Here is a 27,753-nt window from a genome sequence, read left to right on the forward strand (position 1 = left end):
GAAGACAGTGACGACAACGATGATGACTACAACAACGAAAACGTGCGGAATGCAAATGTTATCTACAACCTTTACTGCGAGGAGACAGTATTACGAGTTCTAGTACCAGTCTAGTAAGTACTTACATGAGTAAGAAGTGCTTCAGCACGCTGTCGACTTACAGGTCCATGAAACCATGCTTCACGCTGCAACTGAGCTCTCTGACCAATGCCCTCCACTTCTGTTGCAAATGGTTCTGTTGAGGTAGTTTCAAAGCAGATCCAATGAAATAATTTACACACACAATTTGAGCTCTAGGAAAATGATTTTAAAAGAAAGTAAGGCAATAACAGATTATGGCAACAAGTAGTTGCATAGGGAGTTTATGAGATGTGTATAATGGACAACAATGCTATGTACATTCAACTTATACTTACGCATGTCAAAAACATCCCTTGTGATGACATCATTAACATATTCATGTTCCCTACGTGGCATAGGCATTGGTGGTGGAGGAGGTGCTTCTGTGCTCAGATCAATCAGGTTACTGGTCACACCATCTGTGTAGAGAACCGCTTGCATGAATCTTAATCAATATGCATAAACAAATTTTTCACACAGTCAAAAAGTGTTAACATTACAGCATTAAAGGCTAATGGCATTCTATTAGAAATTTTACTTATCTGCAAATGCGTAAGTGATATAGCCGTAAAGAGTAGTTGCAGCTTCCAATATGAATGAATTTTTCCACCATTCATGACAAAGATTTTACACTTAACAACAAAAAAATTTTCAATGTTTCACAGTTTTTTTTTGTGCTGGGGCAATAACTTCTCTTATGAAACTTGTCAGTAGGAAGGCAGACATCAAAACAAACTTCAAGACTAGTCATATTAGAAGTTTACCCACTGATTAAAGATATTTGTGCTTATTAGCTACAACATGACTTTTTTGCGATATCTTCTTTATGGCTCATATTTTAGACTGCAGTGTTATCAAATGTGCAATTAACAACTTAGAAATTTTCTAGATGGATGATACTATTTTCTTGTGAGAGTACAGAACTGTAGAACATAGTTGGTTACATATTTCATTGTTGGTCCATTAAAATTGTGCTCATATCAGTTGTTGTTGTTGGTGTTGATAACAACAACAAATATGTGATGATCATGTGTTGACTTCTTGTATGGATAATAACTAATGTCCAAATTTCCCAAGATCTTGGACTACCTCTGAAAACAATGTATAAAATGGAAAACTGTATATTAAGTGACAGAAATATGAAAAGAACAATGCTAGCTGAGTGGAGACAAAGCCTTAGTGCTTTGAAATTTACTGTTAAAAAAGTGCTGATTGGGAAACTTTTTACTGGAATTTCCACTTTTGCAATTTCTTCAACATTTTTTAATGGACTTTGTTTTCTTATCTTTTCTTATCTTTCAACAAGTGACTGTTCTGCTGAGAAGCAGAAGCATTCTCCCGATCAGTGAACTGAATGTGTATCTGATTTAAGGTGTTCCTCAACATTATTCTTCTTTTCCCACCCAATTTTATGATTACAAAATCATCACAATATTAATTTTGATCTTTTGTGAGTATTCATAACCATGTGACCCATACCTTACACTGCTATAGACAGAACCTAGAAGGCATATAGTGAAGGAGTAGAACCAAAAATAAATCTATTCAAACGTTGGGGGAAGAATTTTGGTGCAGCTGGAAAACTTGACAGGTTTTCTTTTCCGGTCACTATAGTGCAACATCCGGGTACTATATATCAGCAGATAGCTGCAAGTGTAAACAACCCAGAATTAAGACTGCCGGAGTGGAGAAGAGTGGTGTGGGAACATTAACACCACCTCCCTCTCATGGAGCAGCAGCCCACACCTGTGTTCTGCGATAGCAACAGCAACACACTATCACAGGGATCACTGATCCCTTCTGCTGTTGTGAGTATTGCAATCGAAATTCATGATGGGCCAGGATTAGTCTTTTCACTCATTTTAAAATAAGAAAAGTAAACAATGAGCAATGCATAACACAAAGCATTTGGCAATGGCTACTGTGCAATTCCCTGTCGAGGTTGGCAGAGTATTGTTAATGAGATAGTTCCGGCCCAACCTCTAATGGTATTCAAACAACCACAGTTCAAAATTGTTTATTTGGATACAATTAACTATGAAATACCTTTTATAATGTTATTTCACATTTTTGAATTTAGAGACAGAATTCACATGTATACACTCGTTTATTGCAAAATGCAAATTTTTCAGGTCTATTAACACATTTTCTGCTAGAAGCAAATCACAGGCCACTGATTACATCAAAACTTCTTGCATTAATATTCCACAATGTATCCCATCTATAATTGAAAATTGCATTGACCATGACATTACTGCAGCTTTTTCCCTTCTCAATCAGCCAACCGCAGAAAACTGCATACGAAATGATTTATTTTCCTTATCATTGCATATTCCTGCTATAATAAACAGATTCCTCAAACTGGGGAAGTATCAAGAATGAGGTACCACAGGGTTGTCTTGGGCCCCTTATTGTTCTTAATACATATTAATGACTTGCCACACTCTATCCATGAAGATGCAAAGCCAGTTCTTTAAGCTGATGATACAAGTACAGCAATCACACCCAACAAAGAAGAATTTGTTGAGGGAATTGTAAATAGTGTCATTCAGAAAATTAATAGGTGGTTCTCTGCAAATGGATTCATTAAATTTTAATAAAACAAAATATGGCCTAAATATGTCTGCTTGTGTCTGTGTATGTGCGGATGGATATATGTGTGTGTGTGTGTGTGTGTGTGTGTGTGTGTGTGTGTGTGTGTGTGTGTGTGTGTGTGTGTGTGTGTGTGTGTAGGTGTGTGTGTGTGTGTGCGTGCGTGTGTGCGCGTGTGTACACCTGTCCTTTTTTTTCCCCTAAGGGAAGTCTTTCCGCTCCCGGGATTGGAATGACTCCTTACCCTCTCCCTTAAAACCCACATCCTTTCGTCTTTCCCTCTCCTTCCTGAAGAAGCAACCATCGGTTGCGAAAGCTAGTAATTCTATGTGTGTGTGTTTGTGTGTTTTGTTCTTGTGCCTGTCTGCCGGCGTTTTCCCGCTTGGTAAGTCTTGGAATCTTTGTTTTTAATATATTTTTCCCATGTGGAAGTTTTTTTCTACTTTATTTACAAAATGCACACATTTCTGTACAGTAAATGTCATAACACCATTATGTACAAAGTTTGAACAGAAGTCTGTAGACAAGTCAGAATATTCCAAATTTTTGGGTGCATGCAATGGTGACAAACTGAACTGGAAGAAACACACTTATGATCTACTGAAACATTCTGAGCAACTACTTATGCTGTTTGGGTTAGGTTATTGAAAATTTTGGTGACAAACATAACAGTGAATTAGCTTACTTGTATATTTTCATTCATTCACTGCTTATTTTGGGGTAATTCATCATTAAGGAAACACACACACACACACACACACACACACACACACACACACACACACGTTATTAATAGCCCATCCAAAAAGCAACGGCAATGTGTGTAGCTACAGCACTAGGAGAAAGGCTGGTCTTCACTATTCTGGGTTAAATCTACCTTTGGCCCAGAAAGGGGTGAATTTGCTCACTTACTAAATAGTATCATATGTCTCACAGATAGATAAGCAGTATTTAAAAACAAAGTAAAAGAAGCTCTGAATGACAACTCCTCCTACTCAACAGATGAATTTTTAGATATAAATTAGTAATCACACACACATTAAAATAAAAAGGTGAATGACTTCATGTAAAGAAACTTTTGTTTAAACTGACATGTTACACATCATTATAAAGTGTCGTAGTCATGATCTATGGAACAAGTATTAATGAGATCTAATCTACTCATTTTTATTTCTTTCATCATGATATTACATGTAAGAAGTGGGACAACTTACTTCTAACTTACAAATGTTGCAAAGTAATTTGGAAAACATTATTTAAACAGTAATTTCAAGGAGATTTATTGGAAAGTGTCCCCTAATCTGTGAGGAAGCATTTAGTCAGTATGAATGCTTATCTATCAAATGCTGCATCTGAAACTAGTCATTTAAAGAAATAGCTGAGTGGCCTTGTTGCTTACTTAATTTCCTGACCTTACTTTGTTTATATGACACAGTTATAGTAACAAGTCTAATTTTAATCATCCAAGTTGCATCCTGATAAAGGAAGAATACTGAAGGAAATTACCATGAATAAGTAACACACAACTTCTGTACAAAGGGAATGTCTTAAGTATGAGAAATAACTGCACAACGGAACAGAAATGTATGGCATGAATAAGTGTAAAATATATCTGATGCTATAAATTTGTAAGCTGTAATTACACTATGTGACCAAAAGCATCCAGACAGCCCAAAAAACATATGTTTTTCATATTAGGTGCATTGTGGTGCCACCTACTGCCAGGTACTCCATATCAGCGACCTTAGTAGTCATTAGACATCGTGAGAAAGCAGAATGGGGCTCTCTGCAGAACTTATGGACTTCAAATGTGGTCAGGTGCCTCGGTGTCACTTGTGTCACTTGTGTCATATGTCTGTACATGGGATTTCCACACTCCTAAACATCGCTAGGTCCACTGTTTCCGATGTGATAGTGAAGTGGAAATGTGAAGGGATATGAACAGCATAAAAGTGTACAGGCCGACCTCGTCTGTTGACTGACAGAGACCGCCGACAGTTGAAGAGGGTCGTAATGTGTAATAGGTAGACATCTATGAAGACCATCACACAGGAATTCCAAACTGCATCAGGATCCACTGTAAGTACAATGACAGTTAGGCAGGAGGTGAGAAAACTTTGATTTCATGGTTGAGCAGCTGCTCATAAGCCACACGTCATGCTGGTAAATGTCAAATGACGCCTGACTTGGTGTAAGGAGCGTGAACATTGGACGATTGAACAGCGGAAAAATGTTGCATGGAGAGATGAATCATGGTCACAATGTGGCGATCCAATGGCAGGGTGTGGGTATGGTGAATGCCCAGTGAACGTCATCTGCCAGTGTGTGTAGTGCCAACATTAAAATTCATAGGTGGTGGTGTTATGGTGTGGTCGGATTTTTCATGGAGGGGGCTTGCACCCCTTGTTTTGCATGGCACTATCACAGCACAGGCCTACATTGAAATTTTAAGTACATTCTTGCATCCCACAGTTGAAGAGCAATTCTGGAATGGCTATTGCATCTTTCTACACAATTAAGCCCCTGTTCATAATGCACGGCCTGCGATGGAGTGGTTATATGACAATAACATCCCTGTAATGGACTGGCCTGCACAGAGTTCTGACCTGAATCCTACAGAAAACCTTTGGGAAGTTTTGGAACGCTGTCTTCGAACCAGGACTCACTGACCGACATTGATACTTCTCCTCAGTGCAGCACTCTGTGAAGAATGGGCTGCTATACCCCTAGAACCTTAAGAGCCTGATTGAACATACGCCTATGAGAATGGAAGCTGTCATCAAGGCTAAGGGTGGGCCAACACCATATTGAACTCCAGAATTACCGATGGAGGGCGCCACGAACTTTTAAGTCATTTTCAGTCATGACTTTTAAGTCATTTTTTATCACATAGTGTACTTCTTACCTCTGCTTGTCGATCGGTCTGTGGTTGATGGGAACACATTGTTTGTACCACTGCCAACGGCTGTAACTGTACGGGTCTCTCGCTGCATTCCAGCTGGCATTGGGGGAACAGGTGGTGGTGGCCCTAGTTCTGGTGGTACCTTGCCTGGCAGATCATTATAATATTCTCGGTCTGCACCCACAACGCCACCAGATCTGTAAAAAATATTTTTCAGTCTCCCCATATAGCCTACAAGCCCATAATGGTTAGAGAATAATCTGGAGCAAAATACTCCAGTTTACAAAAAATTAAAAAATGCTGGAAATTCAAATAGTGATTACAAGATCTCTGATCCTGAAGTCTGTCTACCGAGATGGATGTAAGGATGTTCCATTCTCAAATGAGTAGATATCAGTACTTCTGTTGATAATAATATTGGTGTTGATAGCAAATATTCAATAATGTCATGGCTCATAAGGAATAATAAAGAAATACTACTGAAATTATCAAGTGGTGTGAGTAAAAATACTCTTTCACTACTGGTTTTATGGTAATTAAAATATGTGCAATACCTATATCAATATAGAAAAATGTGCAATAGAAAAACTATATACAATGCAGAGTCTACAATGAAGATATCACATTTTAATAACTTCGGTCAGTGATATTAAGCATGGACCCAATACCCTGGAAAAGTGGCCGAGTAGGTTATGTAAACTAAATGTATGAAGAAAGACACTGGTGATTTAATATAACTGTATTTTAAGAACCTTTTCCTGATCTGAGTTACTGAAGGATTGGGAATCTGGGAACCTACTTTTGATATGCAGCAGCTGCAACAAAACCCCTTCACCACTACTGGCTTCTGGGCAGCTATATCAATGAGCAAACTGAAAAGGCTTTCTTCTGTAACAGTTCTGGCAAATATGAGGAAGAACAACTTATAAACATGCTTTTTAAAAATCAGTTAACAAGCTTGCCCATGGCCAGAAAAAGAGCAGACATGATGATTTAGCAGAGTACCTCCGTGCATAACAAATCCCGTCAGCCCTTTGAAATCAAACCTTGAGAAGAATGGAAAAACATGCAGACCATTTCCCCTGGATTACATAAATAAGCAAGAATTCACATTTACTAACATGATAACTTCAGTGCTTTGTGTTGTATTTTCTCAGAAGCAGGAGCCACAATTACCCAGTAGAAACTGACTCCTTGGAAATAAGCACCCAGAGAAGTTAGCCAGTGTTTCAGAAATACAACGGTTCAAGTACACAGAAGTCTTCCACTATGCAAATAGTTTTGTTCATAATAGTGACAAATGTATGTGATATGAAATCTACATCAACCCTATACTTTCATTTGTGTTTGCAGTATGTGTTCTTTCCTGCTTATGTTTGTTTATTTTACACTCAAATTGGTTGATGAAACAGTATAATTTCTACATTTTGTCTTTTGTTATAAATGATTCATTTGCGTTCAAGAAAAAAATTAAAAATGCGTAAATAGTAATCAAAATTCGCTATATTGATGAAATAGGTACTTTCACTCCAATGTGATCAACGTATCCACACAACTTTAGGTGGTGGTGGTGGTTAGTGTTTAACGTCTCGTCAACAATGAGGTCATTAGAGACGGAGCGCAAGCTCGGGTTAGGGAAAGATTGGAAAGGAAATCGGCCGTGCCCTTTCAAAGGAACCATCCCGGCATTTGCCTGAAACCATAGGGAAATCGTGGAAAATCTAAATCAGGATGGCTGGATACGGGATTGAACCGCCGTCCTCCCGAATGCGAGTCCAGTGTGCTAACCACTGCGCCACCTCGCTCGGTCAACTTTAGGTATTGGCATCAATACCAATTATTGTATGGAATAAAGTATTTGAATGTCCATAGTTAGCCAATGTCAATACCAACATTTGATAACTTATCTACAATCAGCAACACTTAGATTAAAATAACTTTGTGTCTGGCATTTCAGTGAGTCGAGTTTTGGGTAACATCATTGAGTAGTACCAGATAATTTTTTTTCCAAAACATTATTCATTTACGAATCATCGTCTGTGAATAAAAAGCATTATGAATAATGGAAATATTTGAAATCCAGATATTTAATGCTCCAATTATTCGGCATTTATTAAACAAGTGTTCTTTTTGTTGCTTTTGAGTAAGATTTCAGAACAACTATTTTTATAAACATTTCATCAGAATGTTAATGTGATTTTCAAAGATTTGCCTTTGTTGCACACTGAAGAAAATACGCTCCACACCAACAAAGATATCATTGTGCACTTTCAGGATAAAAATGTAAGTATTTTACAATGAATATTTTTCAGCAAAAATTGAGAAACTATCAATTCCTTCACAGTTTTTGGCAAATAACTTCATTGTGATTCCACCTTCAGCTTCACCTCCTAAATAATGTTCAAAATGATTTTTTTTACATTATATCATTTGACACTTGTGATATGAGTTCTGTAACTTTCTACAGCTATTACATTTTTGTAGCGTATTGGTTCGCAGAAATAATTGTAGTTTGCACAGAAAGGCAAAAAATGTCTTCCAATCACCTCTTGACACTTTCTCAATTTTAAAAAGTTGCTAGTGTGCTGCAATATTAAGGGTTCTTTTTTGTTGTCGAATTCAGTGAGCCTTTCCAAATTTATCAGGCTCAAGGCTCTATGTAACTGTACAGATGCATGTCAAATTGAAAAACTATCCCATCTTCTAAAGAAAAGCTTCCTCAGAGTGCTTCCTAAAACACAGCAGCAATCCACACAAGTTTTAGGAGACATATTTAAAGTCTGTTGATGTTAGTCACTTGCAATCACTGAGTTCATACTTTTTCACTCATTTTGTAGCACTACAAACACTAATGAATTGTGTAATTATATCGACAAGACTCCCATATATAATAGTATTGGCAATAATGGAAGAAGGTGTTGCAGGTAAATGCAGGTAAAAGAGTTTCTTTTGGCTGCATCAATAACTCTTTGGATATTTACACAAGATGAACTTCATGGCACTAGTGTGGAAGTACTAGTAAGCTCAGAGTCAGTTGAATTTGGTTGCATCAGCAGCGTAACTGCCTTGCAGCATTTTTATGTTACATTTGTTATGCTGTAAAGCAAGTAAAGCTGTACTCTGCTTTGCCACATATGGTGGTGCACCCTTGCCAACCTTCCACCTCTCAACTGACTTCTAGAGCCAACTAGCGGGGGCCCTACTGTTCAACACAAACCCTGAAACACAATGCAACTTGAATTGGCACTTTTCTCATTGTTGCAGAGGAAAGAAGCAATCAGTGACATAAAAAAATCTTATGACCAGCGGGGGATCACACCTCAAAACTTTACCTTTGAAGTTTGGAACTTAAACCACTGACTCACTTTTTGATACAAAGCATTAACAATAATACTATGAAAAGGAAAGTTGCTACTCACCATATAGAGGAGATAATCACAGATAGGCAAAAAAAAAAAAAAAAACCTGTCACAATATAAGCTTTTGACCAACAAGGCCTTTGTTGAAAGTAGATGATACACAAACGCACAGACTACAGCCTTTGGCAGGTATCCCTCCCCCTCTCCGTCCTTGCCACCTCCTCCTTACCCCCACCCAGTTCACGTCCCCATTATGCACTGCTGCTGCTGCTGCTGCTGCTGTCGTCACAGTGTGGCTTCAAAAGCTCATATTGTGACAGTCTTTTTTGTCGTGCCTATCTGCGGCTCTGCATCTCCGCTGTATGGCGAGTAGCAACTTTCATTTTCATAATATTGTTACAAACCATTATCAAGTTATTTACCAAACAAAAACTGCATTGAGCCAAGGGAACAAATACTAGCTACAGAATAAGTACAAGAAGTAAACAAAGGAAATGTGAAGTTACAATTAACAAGTAAAAAAACTATTATTTGCATTTTTTGGAGAGGACTAATCCCACTATCTCTGAATAATTTATTGAAATAATCTACTTATTTGAAAAATTATCTAGATGGAAATTTATTCAAATAACGCTCATCTCTGCTTACCCTTCCACCTTGTGTTCCTTCCTCTTTCTGGTCAGTGCAGTTAATATTATCATCTGTAATGAGTCTTATTAATTCATTTGCTTCATTTACTCATGTGAGCCAGCCTACAGTGTAACTGGATTGCATTTTTTTGGTTAATTATAAACAAAGCTGATGTTTTTCACACTTCTGAATGTAACTCTTTATCAAAAGTTCTGTGCAATACATGTCGCAGTATCAATGAGACTAACTGCAGGATGAATGTGAGCATTATTTCATCAACTATACATCCACACAAATTTACAGTCTTACAGTTAAATGAATGACCTACAATACCATACAATATTCAATTACCACTTTAAGTCCAGCCACAGACAGTGACCATGTGTGTAAGAGTTGTGCTTGTGCTTGTGCTTGTGCTTGTGTGTGTGTGTGTGTGTGTGTGTGTGTGTGTGTATGTGTGTGTGTTTTCTACTTTGGAAGAAAGCGTTTTGGCTGAAAACTAAAATGTATAGCTGTCTTTTTGTTGTGCCCACTGATGACTCAGTGTCTCCTCTATATAGTGACTCCCAGTCTATCCTTCTCATAATATTGTTGTCACTTTAATTTTTATTATATATAATTATACAGTCACTGTGGTAATATTTATTGAATTTCATGTACACAGCATACAAGTTCTCCATAGGAAACATGAAAAATCAACAGCTAAATACACCGATTGAAAGAAAAGTGCAACACTGAAAAATACTTATGTAGAGTAATGAAATTTCAGGGATACATTTGGCTAGGTAATATATGTTAAGTGATAAACATTGCAAGTACAGAGGTTAATGTACGAGGGGCGTTTGAAAAGTCCATGCAAAGTCTGAGAGATGGCGCCACTGGCGTGTATCGAAGTCATTTTAGTTAGTAGCATCTTTGGAAAGAATGCATACCAAGTTTCAGCCGTACTGGTATATTTCTTTGTGTTTGGCATTTGTGTGAATCAAGGAAGTCGAGTGATTGTTAAAAAATGGCCAAAAAAAGAATTCTGTGTGGTCATTAAACATTACTTTTTTGAAAGGCAAAATGCTTCAGGAGGCTAAAGAGAAGCTTGATAAAATATTACAGTGACTCTGCACCTTCAAATGGAACAGTTTATAAGTGGTTTCAAAATTTTTGGAGTGGCCATATGGGCACAAGTGATGCTGAACGTTCTGGACGCCTTGTGGAGGTTATGACACCAGAAATCATTGATAAGATCCATGATATGGTGATGGATGACAGAAGAGTTAAGTTGCGTGAGATTGCTAGTGCTCTGTAAACTGAAGCAGCAAATCAGTACCGAGGTAATGAAGACTATTTCTCCCATTTTTGCTGCAGATCTGATAATGGTCATTAAAGACCGAAACCGGTAATCTGTTAAACAGAAAAGATTGTGACCATAGATGTAAATTAAAGGAAACTTATTACATATACGGGTCACTGTGTTTTTTCGCGGTGATGTCGCAGCTTATGATATAGCTATTTTACAGACTTGGACAATTCCTATTATTAGGAAGGGATCAACAAATTGAACAGCGTTGGACGAAGTGTATAAGTCTAAAAGGAGACTACGTTGAAAAATAAAGTAGGTTTACCCCAAACACGTAAGTAGTTTTTATTTTTGCAAGGACTTTTCAAATGCCCCTCGTAAGTGTGAGATAAGCCACTGAGATGTGAAATGCTGGTACATTAATAACCGGCGTGTTGAATGCAAGCATGAAAATGTGGATGTACTGTGTTGTGCAGGTGCTAGATGTCAGTTTGTGGTATGGAGTTCCAACGCCTGCTGCAGTGCATCAGACAATACAGGGATGGTTAATGCTATATGTGGATGACACTCGAGTTGTCATCTGATGATGTCCCATATATGCTTGGCTGGAGGCAGAACAAGTGAGTGAGCAAGCCAAGGCAACATGTTGACACACTGTAGAGGATGTTCAGTTACAACAGCAGTATTTGGGTGACCATTACACTACTAGAAAACACCCAGCATCACTGTTGGATCTTTGAGCTCCCAGAACTGCTTTGTGTGGACCAAGAAGATGAAAATCACAGGGAGATAGGTCTGGGCAATTGAGAGGGTGCTCAAATGTTTCCCAGCCTAGTCGCTACAATTTTTGTTTGTTCAGAGCTGCTATTGGGGCACGCACTGTATTGCAGAAGAATCACAAATTACATTGTTTGTGGCAATATACCTGTCGAACCACACTCAAAGCCTATCAGTAGTAAGAAGTATTTCACCTGCAAACACATCAATTTCTGACCAGTCATTAAGAGGTGAAGAACCCACGTGGCATACACTTTCCTAAACCCTAGCTCATCTGTGACAATTGCAAAAGTGCTGCTTTAACTTATCTTCACCTGTGTGAAAACTCAGCAGCTGTCAGGTATCTGCTAAGCTCAGGAAGTTGTTGAACACATTGAACATTACTATCTGTGATGCTATTGCAGGGTTGGCAACAATGGTCCTCATTCCCAATGTGCTCCGATCCTCCACGAATTGCGAATGGTAAGCAAACAATCAAGGTCTAGAAAGTGTATCTACCTTGAATTGTTCAGTCAGTCTTATCAGGAGTTTGCCTAGTTTTACACTTTTTAGAGAGGAACTTCATAATAATGCACAGTACAATGGTGACAGGTACCTCTTACTCGGACAGTATGACAATGACTAATGGTGGGAGCAAGTGGTCTCACTGCATTGCTTGCCTACTTCTCATGCCCCAAACCAACACAGACAGCAACAGGAACCATCACTTGACAATACTCTGCATTCAAGGCCACGAGTCATTCTTATTTGATTCACCCTCATACATCGATTCCAAATCAACATGAGGTGGCAACTAATTATTGTTTATAATATTATTGTTGATAATATACACAAATATCACCCTGCAAATTAAATCTATTTTGAAACGGGCCCTCAACTTTGACCCAAATATAAATCCCCTCACTTGCTGCAACACGCCGTCTATTCCTCGTACGAAAATTAACGGTTTCTACACTAAGAAAGTGCACTATTCTACTAATTGTAAACTAGATTCCTTATACCGATACTTACATAAGTGATGCTGACAATGCTGTGGTGGGAAGCGTTAAGAACTCCTTATACCTCATCTGGAAGGCCTGCCCTACTGTGATGATTACATCCTGAGCCAGTCCTCCACCACATTCCAGCACGTAACAGGCACGCCAGTCATTGGCATCTTTTGCAACATACGCTACAAAATCTAATGTGTCCTACAACATCAGTAAAACACATGAAAATGCTTAATTTTTGAAAGGAAAAACAAGAAATTTTTACAAAACTTTTTGGAACTACAAATTCTGCACAACATGAAACGATTTTTGTAAATAACCATGATACAAAGAAGTGCTACAAGGGAGATGCAAATGAGGAGAGCATGAGAGTAAAGGTCATGGGGAGGGAGGAATGGAAGTGAGTGAGGAAGAGAAATATATATGTTTTAAGCCTTTATCTTTTTTAGCCCATTTATTAACCAGCTATTGATTCTGTCCAATGATTCTGTCTGCTTTTCTAAATACAGGGCGACAGGGAATTTGTGTAAATTGATGGCAGATCAACATTTAGATACACACTTATAACCTCCTCCCATCCGCCATAGGGGAGGGGGTGGGGGGAGCGGTTGAGTGGAGTGGAGTGGAGGGGGTGGGGGTGGGGGGACTGGGTGGGGAGGGAGTAATGAAATGAACATGCAGAGATGGAAAGTTGATTTACTGCCAAGTCCACACCAAGGTCTTCAAAGATGGAGTACTAACATCTGAACATGGATGACAGAGATGATTAGCTATGCCAACTATGGACAAAATGTATAGGCACTCTAGGGGAATGTAATAACTGTGCAACCTTACTCAGTTAATAGAAAACAGTGACAAAAATAAAAACAGAACAAGAAAATTTTGTGATGACAAAACTAGAAAACATACATACCGTGTCACCACCAGATGCAAAAGAAATTCGTGGCATATCATGTGCAGCAATAATGCGCCCTGTTTCTAGGAGAGTTAGCACTAGACGTGAACTGGACACAGTTAGATTCACATTGGAGCCAGCATAGTCCATTACTGGATGTTCTGCGATTGCTCTTTGTACTCTTTTCTCAACCTGTTGGCATGCCAATACCAATTGTAAATGACTGTTGCGGATCATCATATTTAATGTGTAAACATTGTGTCAGAAGTACAGTGATGTTTTAATTCAGCCACACATTTTGTAACCATTGAAAATTAAGATTGCTTTTAAATCTTCACAAACTCTGAAGAATCCATTAGTTTCAGCCTCAAAGTATTTTCTTTCTTTGTCCATCATATGCTGTTTGGTTTATTGGCACAAGCTGAACATTTACTTGAACATTATTTTATTTTGTAACACTAGCCAGGTTTGCCCTGTGGTCATTTTCAAACAGATTTCATGTGGGAGCAGGAATTTATTACTATACACAGGTCATATTTAGCTGTATATAAATCTAACATTATGGTGTTTCACCTTTGTCTCAGTTGTAAAATGCAGGGGGAGTTTATAATGCATTTGATTATTTTGGATAATCATCCTTCGGATAATCACAAATGAATGTAAAGTTCTCATAGTTAACAATTAAAAATGAAATAATTATAAACAGTAAAAACAAATTAGAAATAGCTGCAGAGCCAGCCTGAATATTTTCTTCCAGCAACTTGGCTAAAGCACGCAACAAGTAAAACAAGTGGGAACCATCCCATTGCTGTCACAGCTTGGAGGGCCATCATCCCCAACCACAGAGAGTAGCAAAAGGTGAAGCATTGTAAGCCGAAACCTAGAAATCAGGAAATTGTGTTTTCAAATTACAGGCAGCTCTGCTAGGCTGAAGATGATTCCAATTCTCATGCAGCCACATGATTGGAAGTTCTAATAGGCTCGTGGCAGTTCAGCAGCCCAGTTGATAAGATTTAATTTGAGTTGTAGAACCCAACTGAATTATAGTTCCAAACAGCAGCTTGTGTATTTGTTGTTTATATGGGATTCTGGAATGTCTATCTTTGGTGGGTCTGGTTCTTGTTTCCAAACTCCTGAAATACTTTTCCAGTGCACACAGTTTACTCTATCATTATTTCCTCAGCTTCAGAGATTAATTGAGTGAGAGACTAAACAAATGTCATCAGCATACAAAAATTTACAACAGAGTTACTGCCAGATCATAGGTATATAGGTTGAACAGTGCCGTGCACTCTTAAGGATATGATTGTCTCTTCATCTCAGATATGGCTATCGTCTGTCCTTCATGTGGCCACTCCAAGAAAGATATCTGAGTAGGAAATGCAGAATGCTTCATGGAGATGTTATATATTTAATGGGACCAGCTGTGTGTGAACTGTAAAAGTTATCACAAAAGGTAGAGCTCGCTATAAGGATGCCAAACTGCACTATGAACTGCAGATTAGTGGTAGCATATTCTCCTCATAGGTCAACTTCAATTTAGCTGTCAAATCCGTAGAGTTCTCATGTCATTCATTCACAGACAGTTGTCTATGAATCCTAACATAGTGGAGAGCCTTCAGGAATATGGAAAGACTCCAAATGTACATTAACATGCAAAGCAGTCAATACAAGCTGCTCCTATGAAACATACTACCAAACAGTGCTAATTTACTCATACTGACAATTAGTAGAATTACTTCTGGATTACTTTACCAGAAATTCAGCTATTCTGAGAGAGCACCGACCTTCCTATTACATTACTCAACTATTGTATGTAAGTAATACTCCATACTAAGTATTTATTGTAAATTTGCACAGAATTTTATCAGTTATATATACTGATGAGCCAAAACATTATGACCTCTGTCCATTGCAAGACTGAATACTACATGGTTGTGTTGAGGGTATATGATGTGGTAAGGAAAGCACACAAGCAGAGCAGTGATGAATGGGGAATCTTTCTAGTGATAATATGGGCTACAGCTGGGGACACCAACTGACATAAGAGACTTTTACAAAATGTATACTGTTATAACCTAGCACTTGGGAGCAAGCATCTTGTGAGAATCTATTGAAATTGGCTGAAAGACAGTGAAACCATGAGCAGGTATAAGGTGCTGGACATCTACACTTCACAGAATGTGAAGGGCAAATCTGACAACAGAGTACAATAATGGTTTAAGCACAAGTATTTGAGTGCACCACTCTGTGTGCATTGACAAACATAATGGGGCTCCACAGCAGATGACCCGACACATTCCAATGCTGATGTCACCAGGGCTTCTATGGGAACTATGGTACTAACTGCAAGCAACCTGACAGCTTTGGTCTATGTGAACATTATTGTGGATAACCCAGTGGATTGCCTCAAGGACAAAATTGTGCTACAGTGGTTTGAAGAGCAAGATAAGAACTCAAGGTGATGTTTTGGCCACAGAATTCACCTGATGTCTGATATATTATTGGGCACTAGCTCCTACTCAGAAATCACAAGTCCCTAATTTGTGCAGACCCTGTGACCCGTGTATAAACATCTTGTACCATATATGCAAAAAAACTACCACGAACTGTCATATGTATGCCATGCAAAATAGTCACAACATTGCTTTTAAAAGCAAAGCAAACAATTAAGCAAGTGGTCAAAATGTTTTGGCTCACTGGTGTATATATGGGTGCTTAAAAACTTCTCTAATGTGAACATTTGATGTAACTGGAATTTACATCCCTTATCCAGATATTTTGAAAGATTATAGATGTGGCCAATACGGTGTCCTTTCTATGTGATGTCTAATAGCAACTTGTTAGATTTTTGTGTCCTGTTAAGGGATGCACAATGTATGTGTAAATTATTTCTATTTCTGAATTTTACAGTTCATCCTAAATTCACAATTGTTGTTAACCGATACCATTAAAGAGAGAGAGAGAGAGAGAGAGAGAGAGAGAGAGAGAGAGAGAGAGAGAGAAACTTTCACTCCAAGCTCACTGAACAAGATTTTAGGTGCCAACTTTATACAATATTCATATTACATAATTTTGTAAAACAAACACTTTTTAGACCTTTGTTACACTGTCTCTGAATGTTATACCATAGGACACTGCTGAGTGAAAACATGTGAAGTAAACTAACTCTTCCATCTGCAGATCAATGCAAGGAGGGCGATTTGCTAAATTCAAAGCAAGCAGAACTGAGATTTTTGGTTAATGTATCCACATACTAGTGCAGTGTCAGGTTACCATCTACACTGACATCTAAGAAATACTATGTATGCCCAATGATGTCAACTTCTGTTATTTTTAAGTAATCTTTATTTGTTTGAAATCACAGAATTAGGCCTTGAAATATTAAGGGTTACAAAGGTTAAGCTCTGTACTGACAACCAACTGTGTGCCTGTTTCTCAACTGTATGGCTGTTACACAATTATCCTGGCTGTGTCTGGCATGGATGAGTTTGTACCATAATCAGTGTAGTTCTGTAGTTCTGTTTTACAAACATGGCAGTCTTTTAAGATCTGATGTGACAAGATATTTGGGATATCTCCCAATATCGAGTCGGACCACAATGTGGCAGGGACTCAACAAGTTGTTGGAAGTTCCCTGCAGAAATATTGGGCCATGCTGCCTCAACAACTGTCCATAATTGCAAAAGTATGCAGGTGCAGGATTCTGTGCACGAACTGACCTCTTGATTATGTTCCATAAATGTTTGATGGGATTCATGCTGGGCGATGTGGGTGGCTGAATCATTCGCTCAAAAATTGTCCAGAATGTTTTTCAAACCAACTGAGAACAACTGTGGCCCACTGACTTGGCACAATGCCATCCAAAAAAATTCCATCATTGTTTCGGAACATACAGACCATGAATGGCTGCAAATGGTCTCCAAGTAACTGAACATAACCATTTCCAGTCAATGATCAATTCAACCAGAGCACCCAGTCCATTCCATGTAAACACAGCCCACACCAATATGGAGCCACCAACAACTTGGACAGTGCCTTGTCTACAACTTAGGTCCATGGCTTCGTGGGGCCTGCACCACACTCTAACCCTACCATCAGCTCTTGCCAATTAAAATCAGGACACATATGACAAGGCCACAGATTTCCAGTCATCTAAGATCAGTCAGAAGCCCAGGAGTGGTGCTGCAGGTACTTATCAGTCATCTGCTGCGACAGCCCACAAATTTTGCAACACTACCCTAAAGGATATGTTCATCGTATGTCCCACACTGATTTCTGCAATTATTTCACACAGTTGAAGTCCCTAATAATTACCTAAATGGACTGTGTCTAGTTCCAACTACCAAATGACAGTTCCGTTTATGCACTGCCCTTTCATACCTTGTGCACGCGATACTACTGCCTTCTGTATATGTGCATATTGCTATCCCATGACTTTTGTCACCTCAGTGTATGTATGCCAAGGACAGGAGTGGCCAAAACTGAACACTGGAGACTTAATATTAAATCTTGCCTCAGTCCAGCAGTAAATTCGTCAATGTAAACCTCAGTTTCTGTTCTTAAGATACAAGTAATTCTTTGCACAAGGGATCCTTTTAACACTGTAACACTTCAGTTTCACGTCATTTTTTCTTGTTTAGTTCTACCAGAACAGATTCGTGATTTCATATATTGCTTTTCCCATAGAGAAATCTTTCAAGAAGCCAACCCAAGCCCAAGCTGCTATTGAAAGATTGTCAGAAATGTGGTTGGATATAGTCTTGTAAAGCACCAGTTGAGAGAGAGAGAGAGAGAGAGAGAGAGAGAGAGAGAGAGAGAGAGAGAGAGAGAGAGAGAGAGAGAGAGAGAGAGAGAGCGCAGCAACACGCACAACACCAGCCAGCAACTACACTGTGGTGCATGACACACAGTGTGCAACTTTATTTCCTCTACTTGCAAAACAGCAATTTGCTGCTTCAGGATAGACTATCTTCCTGCATCTTTGATTTAGTCAGTGGTCTTCAATATGGCAGCAATGGTGGATGCTTGCTTTCTGGTAGGGTAGTCACATGTTCAAACTCACTGCTATATTCAAAAGAGGTATTTCTGTTATGGCATTGTGATCTTCATGTTCCCTGTAGAAGCAATTATTTTGATCTGCACTTCAGGACTATGGTAAAATGAAATATGAGGGTTATGGGGACATCTCCATACTTTCAGCTGCTCAATGAAGATCATCTTTAACTTCATATATAATGTTGGACAAGAATTATACAATTCTGTACAGAACAAAAAATGCATTAATAATTTTTCACTTAGCCTAATATTCCAGACAGACATAAAAATCTATAGTCTTTCATCTGGATTGAAGCTTTTACATTGGTCTTTGGCACTATAACATTTCACGATACTCATAACATGTGTCTGATATCCATATACATGGTAGCTGCGATACTTCTTCAGTTCAGAAGATGAGCTATTTGATGTCATCATCTCTGGCATAGATGGGATGAAACGAACGCAAGTACCCATCGTTATTTCAGCCTCTCAGCCATCGACCGGGGGGGGGGGGGGGGGGGGGGGGGAGGGGGGGGGAATCACAAGAAAATCTGTAGTGTCTTGCTTTACTGTGCCATATTCAAATGACACATCAGGCAGTATCATACCCTGGTCTCTTTGTTTGATATCGATGTTTACTGATAGCATCTTATTAAAATGTTCGGTTGGCCATTCAACTGCAGGTGGTAGACAGCTGCTACACTACGGACACTGCCACATTGTGAAATTACTTCTGACACCACTTTCAACTGAAACACTTTTTAATGTTCTGAGAACATTACATGTGGTGCATCACTTGGCAATTTCAGGAGCTTTGGCAGTTGGTACAGGCTTGGTGGGTGTAGCATGTCAGACAGTCAGTGCTCACTACTCTCCATTTATTTCCATCTGCTGATATATGGAAACCTCCCCAGCAGGTCAATTCCAATCTGGCAAAATGGAACAACTGCACGAGGAATTGGTACCAGATGTTCCGCAGCTAACTGAAGCATACACTTTCATTATTGTTCTTCTAACAGTGGCTTAAATAATACCTAACAGATCAGTATACACTTGGTCAATAATACTGTCAAAAGGTTCTATCAAAAGTCTTCCCAAACCCCAAATGATATGATGCTGTAGCATTGTGCAAAAACTTCAGTATTTGGTAATCCATTGAGGACAGTGTAAGATAGTAGATGGACATAAAGTACTTTAATAATGATAATTGAAACCAACAGCTGTATTGTAATCCAATGTCATTTATCCAAAACAGGCTACCAGTTTCTTCAGGCCCCAAGCATAATCTGCCATCAACATGCAAAACACAATAACAGAGACCACTGGAGTCTTCAAATGGAAACAGTATAGCTTATAAAGCCCATTATGCCAGCATGTGCGACCATCAAAGCCAAGTACAGCAGGGCCAAATTCAACTGGATTCTGTGTCTTCTTGGCAGGAAAAAGCTCACCAATTGTAAGGTAACTCAAAGACTTCATTGTGGCTAGCTCTAAAGGAGCTACAATGATGAGCATTCAGCTCTGTCCATTGGGTCATAATCCCTTTTATCCAGTATTCCAGTTCTTCATCTGATGTCCCCTTTGATAGCTGCTTCTTTCTGTAAGACCTCTATTGGTTGCAGTGTTCGGTGAAAAAATGAAATGATCGATGGCATTGTTGGCTGGGAGGCAGCGTAGTGATGACTGGAATGTAATGAGCACTGTTAAGGTCCTCCAATGGATTCTGCAAAGCGATAGTTGCATCATTTTATTTGCATTATTTATGTATGCTACATGACACTGTATATCTTCGGTTCAGTTTTTGTCTTTCCAACTGACCTGATGGACCCTTCAAGATTGTCATTCAGGAAAAAGTCAATTGTGAATAGCCTGCCATATAAATAGGGCCAGAGCACTGCAAGGCACTTTTTGTCAGCCAAAGTTATTCTTTTCAGACTTGTAAAGTATTCTGGAGGCACAAGCAATCGCTCTTTTGACAACTTCCTTGAACAGGACTTACCCTGCAACCACTAGCACCAGTGTGAACTTCCATCCCAGAATCCTCATTGAAAAATGCCAAGATTTGTGAAAATGACTGTCTCCTTAAGGATATCTCTTGCTCTTCACATCAATAATGACAGGTCACATCATGTAGTCTGTATCCTTTATGATGCATATGAAGTGGTGCATGTTCCAAAGAAGCTTCTCATCACAAATGTGTCAAAAAGTTAGAATGTTTGTTACCGCTATTATTAGTTTTTCTATATCAGGGTGGTCTCCATTACCATCAATTAGCTGCATCAGAATTTTATTTTTTTGGTTGACAAAGAAACACTTCTGCAGGTTGATGTGAAGATCTGTCTTTCGGACCCATTTCAACAAAGTTGTCATGTGGCTTAGATATTCTTCAAGTGTCTTTGAGAAAACAATGTACCCAGGCAGCAAAAAGTCGGGTTGTCCGTCATTTGTTCAAAGGTCACTGGAACATTCCACAGACCAAATCACATAACTTCATACACACAGAGGGCATCAGGTGTTATGAGTGTAGTCACCTTTAGGGACCTCGACCTGCCAGCAGCCTGTCTGTGTATCCTTAATGGAGAAAGACTCTGCTCTCTTTTGACAGTCTAGGTATCGCCAATTAGTGGCAATGGTTCATTCGCTTTGTGATTCTGTTCAGTCACCGGTAATCAATGCAGAAACACCTTCTGCCCTCTTGCTTTTTCTTGAGGACTAAGGAATTTCTCAGGCTGAATGTAGTTATCTTCTACATTTCCTTGTGAATTATTTGGCATTCAGCTAAAGACCTTGTTGAGTAACTATATATTTATCTGGGTGGGGGGATATATATATATGTGTGTGTGTGTGTGTGTGTGTGTGTGTGTGGGGGGGGGGGGGGGGGGGGCATGACAGCAAGGATACCCATTGTTGATAAAGTAGCTGCATCGCGGAGTTGTTTGGTCTGCCTTGTCTTCTCTTTGGACTTGAATGCACCCAAAGAGAATGGCAAAGCTGGCTAACATTGTTTCTTGACCAGGCTGGGATCTATTGGTGGCAGGACAGCAGATTCCTTGAATATACAGTGGGTAGCAAAGCATGATTTTTTTCCATCAATGGCACAAGGCTGACCCTACTGGACTGGTTCGGCTATCTATACGCACATATGTTTAGGAACCAATCGCGGTTGTTTGTGGCATTAATGACCCAGAGCTCACGTAGTCCATTTGTGGTAAATATTATCATCACTTGCATATAAATTTCTTTGTGGGCAAGTACCTTTTGTGCCAGTGCTTTAGAGTTCAACTGAGGGTGCAGGTAGTGGACTAGAAATTCTCTGTTACGAGGGTGGGATAACAGTTTTCTATGTGTATATAATTGCTCAGAGCAATTGTTAGGTGAACCTGTTGGAGTATCTTTGATAATATGGAGCTTCAATCTTCCAGCGTAAGATTGCTTGTGATTCTTGCAGAACTACTCCCCCCCTGTTGATAACATTACAGCTATATTCTGGTGAAATGATGATAAATAGAAGTGAAGTGTTGTGTATAACAACACAAGAGACTTCTCATAAAACTGGTTTCTGCAATGTGAACATATTTTCCATTTGCAACCTACATCAAAATGGCGTCTGAACAATCTTCAGCTGCCGATGATAAGCATCCAATATTACAAAAAATGGCACCTCAGGGCAGGTTGATCACTGATGATGAAGTATGACCTCCATAGATGATTTTCATCAGAGGCGACCTCACTTACGAGATGGTTACCATGTTTTAGTGTTCTCGATTTGGTGGGTGGGTGAGGGCTTAGAACCTCCATCCAGTGACAAGGGAAGGATTTAAGTACGCTGGAGAGAGACTTCCACTCACGGGTAGCACCACCACTATGTTTTGGATGTTACTGCAGAAACCAGCAGTTCAGCAGCAGCAGTTTAAGGCAGCCAGTGGGTGCTGAGGTACTGGTACGCTGGTTGCAGCAGTGAGACTTTATTAAGCACGAGGTTGACTAGGCCATGCAGCAAAATAATGAAACACAGTGGTAAAATTGGGCTTTTGCATTTGCACACCTCCAGGACCAGCATTTTTTATCTTAGGTGCGACTGCAAACTGCATGTCAACACAACAAGAGGACAGTGACCAGCTCAAAAAAACATTAATTTTAGCAGAGGGGAGAGCAGTCCAGCAGCCCCTACTGGAGGGCAGTAGATCAAGACCAGGATGGTACAGCCGCCCACTTTTCTGTGCTGGTGCGGACATCTAGCTGCCAAGCACTGTCACTAACATGGGCGAGATCCGCCACCAAGTTGGCTTCCTCCACAAACAACCTGGCACTCTACAGCACTGCTCGCTTTGACTGTGAGATGCTTACTGGAGCAAATGCCACTGCCTAAGTTTTTGAGTAAGCATTCCTGGGCGTCAACATCATGGCTCAATAGCCGTAAGCTTGTCCCACCACATGCTGTCCTTGCTATGGCTGTGAGGGGGTGTGGTCGCTGCCTTCACCGAGATGCTTCTAGTGTAGTTGCACGAGTGTTAATAAAATATTTTGATTTTTCATGCAGTTTGCCTATGCTACTAGTGGTCTGCTTCCCGCATCTGCACACCTCCATGACCCAATCCCACACAGAAGTGATCCTATACCCATAGACTGCTTGTTACGATATGGCAATGGGCTTTGTCTCGGAGATCAGCTGTTATCATCTGCAGTTGCCTGAAATGAATGGAATTGTCTTTTATTTGATATCTTGCAGCATTGTGTTTGTTGGACATTGTTCTTTTTTCTTTACAGATGTGCACAAAGCATGCAGGATGTCCACAATGAAAACATAACTGTGCTTTCATCATTCTCCACATGTACATTTTTCTGTGTGGCAATGAAGCTGGAAAGAGAGTTGGTAACAACTGTGTCATTAAAAACCTTGGAAGCTGTCCGAGGGTTATGACTTAAGACTGGGGTTTCTGATTCCATTCCGTAATGTTGTTGCTTTTGTGTAGAGATTGGTGGCAACGACCAGTGAAACTCTCCTCAAATTAAGACTCCTCATAATTAGGTTAGTCAATCACCACTGCCATTATTAATCTTTAGGTTCAACATTACAAGACATTGTAAACTCTCGTATCTCTTCTTTTACTATTTTATGTATTATGATTGGAGGTGCTAATGCCCTTTTTTTGACTGACTATGGTACGACATTCTGACGACTGTCAATGTCTATCAGTGCACTATTTTCTGCTCCAGTGCTGTGCTGTGCTGGCACCACTTGTGGTGACATTCTCTAAAAGAATCCCTTGATAGACATCTTCTGCCACGCCTCTCATTAGATGTGAATCTGTCCAGGTTCTGTCATATTCAGGGTCACTGTGTGACAACTCCAAAATATACTGCACATATGACAGTGTCATCTCTTACAGTGTGGTTCCATTCTTCAGCTATTTGGAATGGCTGCTGTTTGTCACCAAATATTTTATTAATTCCTGTCTAAAATTTGTATTAGCTCTTGGCATTTTCCTCTTTGCCCTCAAAATATTGCTGAGCTGTGCCATCCTAAAGACTGACAAGACATGTCATCTCACGTATTGTATTCTGCAACATGACTGACTGAAAACACTGCTGGATGCCTGATGTTCATCAAATTCACTGATGGTATATTACCCATTGGTAGTTTGACAGAGCTTCATAAGAGGAATGCAATTTTTAGTGATGTCTATGTCTGATATATCCAGTGTCTCCACAAAACTGATACATATAATTCCTAATAACATACTAATTATGATGGCAATTTGTTAACATGAACTAGCACTTGACACTGTAAACACACACATTGAAGGTTTTTGTAAATTCCAATATCCTATATATAACTAAATCCGAGAACCTTTCTGAAATTACAAATCACAAGTGAAAAACAACAGCAGGAGGCAGGGTGATGTGTGTTGCCAACCATGTACTATAACTGTTATGCCATGGGGGAAAATCTACAGCACACAGTAATATTTAAAAAAAAAAAAAAAATATTTTTTTACAGATCTAGTTCTATAGGACCAAATTGAGGAGCAAATCTCCAAGGCCACGGAATGCGCCAGTACACGAAATTACACGTAAAAGTAATAACAGATAAAATAAAATGTTTATGAACCCCAAAAAAGACAAGTCATAAGTTTATGTAAACACAATCAACAATATAACACAGGAATCAGCTTAATTTTTCAAGTAACTCCTTGATAGAATAGAAGGAGTGACCCATGAGGAAACTATCCAGTTTTGATTCAAAACTGAAAGATCATTGCTAAAATTTCTGAATTCTTGTGGTAACTTACTGAAAATAAGATGTAGCAGTATATTGCATGCCTTTCTACACAAGAGTCAAGGAAGTGCGATCCAAATGCAGATTGGATTTATGCCTAGTATTAACTAGCTGTTAATTCTGGGGAATAAGCTGATATTGTTAACAAGAAACAACGGTACAGAATATATATATACTGAGAGGCCAATGTCAGAATACCCAGGCTAATGTACAGGGGTCGATAAGAGATTCACAAACTTACACCACTTACTGCCTGAACCACCTGATTCTCAGCCAAAAATATCCCTTGAGAGTGGGAAGAGTTATCCCAAAATATAATACCATACATCATAAGTGAATGAAGTAGACTAATTTTCGTGTTGAACTATCACTTACTTCAGACACCATTCAAATAATAAAGATAGCAGCATCAAGTCTTTCAACATGGGGTTTCCACAACAATTTACTATCTATCTGAACACCTAGAAATCTGAACTGTTCTGTTTCACTAATCATATGCCCATTCTGTTGTAGGAAAGCCGAGTAGAAACCTACTGTACTGCAACTCGCACCAGGCTATATACAACGTAACTATTCTAAAAATTGGGAAAAGGTCTAACTTTGAATGAAAGGTGAAAATACTGGCACAAAGCTTCAGTATATTCTAAAGTCGAGAATTACAAGTACACAGCCAAGCCCTTGCTAATCCTAACACTGTCATGCACAAACCCTTTCATTCACATTAGCAAATTTATAGTAATGTACTTGCAAAAATTTGAAAAGCTACTAAACACAGATTGTTCTTAAATGAAAATGCTCACCATACTATTATGTTTATCGGTGTCTAATGCACTCAAGTTTTTAGTCAATGATCTGCTCAATATGCCATGAGAAATTCCTGTCTTTTCTCATACAAAAAATTACTTAAAAAATCCGTACTTTCTAAGACACACACCGGAACAAACATGTCTTCAGTTTAAAACACTTTTGAAATGTGTAGCACAAGTAAAACCGGCCAATTGTAACTTCCTTTGGGGTTCATACCACACATGACTGTACCATTGAAAGGCTGGGATGTGACTCCTTAACTGCTGTAAGCATTCTATAAATCCAAGAGAAAATATGCACAAAGAATACTCCATTCTGATTGGTCAGTTTCTTTTAAGGTCATAGAAAAACATTATTCTCCCACGTTAGTCCACACTTTTCATGACTCACCAATCAACAAATAAAACACTTTTGAACTGTACTTTTTCCCAAAATAAATATTTAACATTCTGATATTTTGTTTGTACTTTTTGTTATTAACTGTTTTCATTTGCACTCAATTTAGCTTTCCTTTTACCATAAACTCAGTTAACATATTATGACACCAAATTCCCCGTTGCATGCATTCACACCCTCTTAAAACTTTCTCATGCTACTTCATACAGCATTTATCAGTAGAACAATGATCTACATATTTACTTTAGACCACATTTACACATCATTCATACCACTAAAAGCATACACAAAACTGTACAAACATAAACAAACAAAAACGCCTTCAACAACTAAACAGAACAGTCCACAAAAACATTCTCTTGACCTGTTTCTTGAATGTGTGTGTGCACTGCTGGACTCTGGTGGGTGAAAATTAGAGTTACATTCTTGACTGAACCAACTTCTGACCATCTGTTACTGTGCACGCATGGGTCATTCTCCTGATACACAGGCTCTAGACAGGAGCAATATAAGGCCTCACCATCATGCCCTAGTATCCCTGGTTCAAAATAAATGGATTTGAAAAAAAGCACACTTTTTGTGGCAACACTATGTTAGTAAATGTAAAAGACATCAAATACTCATCACAGATCATTGCTGGTCACGTTGTGTCACAAATACACAAAATCACGACAGTACCAGAAAACAGGGTAGCATATTCGGGCTGCAGTGACAGGCACATACAAGTCAAACCATGTGAACAACAACAACAACAAATTTTCGCACAGCTCATCTGGACTTGGCCAAGCTGGGCAGCCTGGATGGCCACTGCACTTGAGTGAGTGAGTGGGAAGATTGGGGGATGCCAAAAGCCCAGTGGAGGGCAGTTGAATAACACTGAGCTGAGGGGTGAACAGTGACTACAGTACTGCATCAAACCAAGTAAAAGGCAAGCAGATGCCTGTCCCCAAAATCAAATGAGACACCACACCTTTTCCATTGTTTTTAGGCAAAATGCAAAAATTCCCCCGAGTTTTCCAGAATACATACATTTCTGGACTTTTCCCCATTTTCTAGGATGCAGGCCACCCCGATTATACTGTTTTAGAGTTCACTTATGGCAAGTGAAATTGTGAAGAAAAACACATACTTTCGCGTATCCACATACGAAAAAATTCACGTGAGGGTCATGCCTGGAGAACTTGAAAATTAAGAATAAATAATCAAGTATCCAGTACTGAGGCAGCATGTCATTGAGGCACTGTTGTATGATGTTGTGCCAAAGTGGAGCTCCACCTGTTGGAATAAGTAATCACCAGTAAAGCTTATCCCCCCACCCAAACTCATTGTTTAAAGAAGGATGCTCCCTTTACAAACGAGTCAATGTCTTAAAATATTTGACGTTAAGCATGTAAAACCTTACTATTGAAGAAGTAAAACCCTAATTGTGTTTATATTATCAGTAGTGCATAGAGTTAGTAGTAAAGAAATAATGACTTAAAATGTTATGACTGAAGTTGAAATTTTACCATGTGAACAACAAACATTTAGTAACAAATACACTGTTTTCCTTTCATTCTTTTGTGGGGCTCAAGTTTACAGAAGGTTTAAAATTGTGTGTTAAGTTTGTTGATAGTTGTTTAGTGTTCTCATTCTCAAAAAGTGGATGGATATAGTCTCAGTACTTTGATGCTTC

At 39.0% G+C, this 27,753-nt stretch overlaps 1 protein-coding gene across 2 annotated transcripts in view; it reads right to left on the minus strand.

Moving 5' to 3' along the window:
* LOC126272104 (SHC-transforming protein 1) overlaps positions 1–27,753 on the minus strand; it is a 74,270-nt gene that overhangs the window by 12,380 nt on the left and 34,137 nt on the right. For both annotated transcript variants that reach the window (XM_049974695.1, XM_049974696.1), the window contains exons 5-9: positions 13,574–13,747; positions 12,683–12,861; positions 5,618–5,811; positions 417–539; positions 126–235 (exon numbers count right to left, since the gene is read on the minus strand). In XM_049974695.1, the coding sequence (XP_049830652.1) occupies positions 126–235; positions 417–539; positions 5,618–5,811; positions 12,683–12,861; positions 13,574–13,747 (780 nt within the window). The remainder of the gene's footprint in view (positions 1–125; positions 236–416; positions 540–5,617; positions 5,812–12,682; positions 12,862–13,573; positions 13,748–27,753) is intronic.

This window comes from Schistocerca gregaria, chromosome 5 (genome assembly GCF_023897955.1).
Source record: "Schistocerca gregaria isolate iqSchGreg1 chromosome 5, iqSchGreg1.2, whole genome shotgun sequence".
Classification (NCBI taxonomy): Eukaryota; Metazoa; Arthropoda; class Insecta; order Orthoptera; family Acrididae; genus Schistocerca; species Schistocerca gregaria.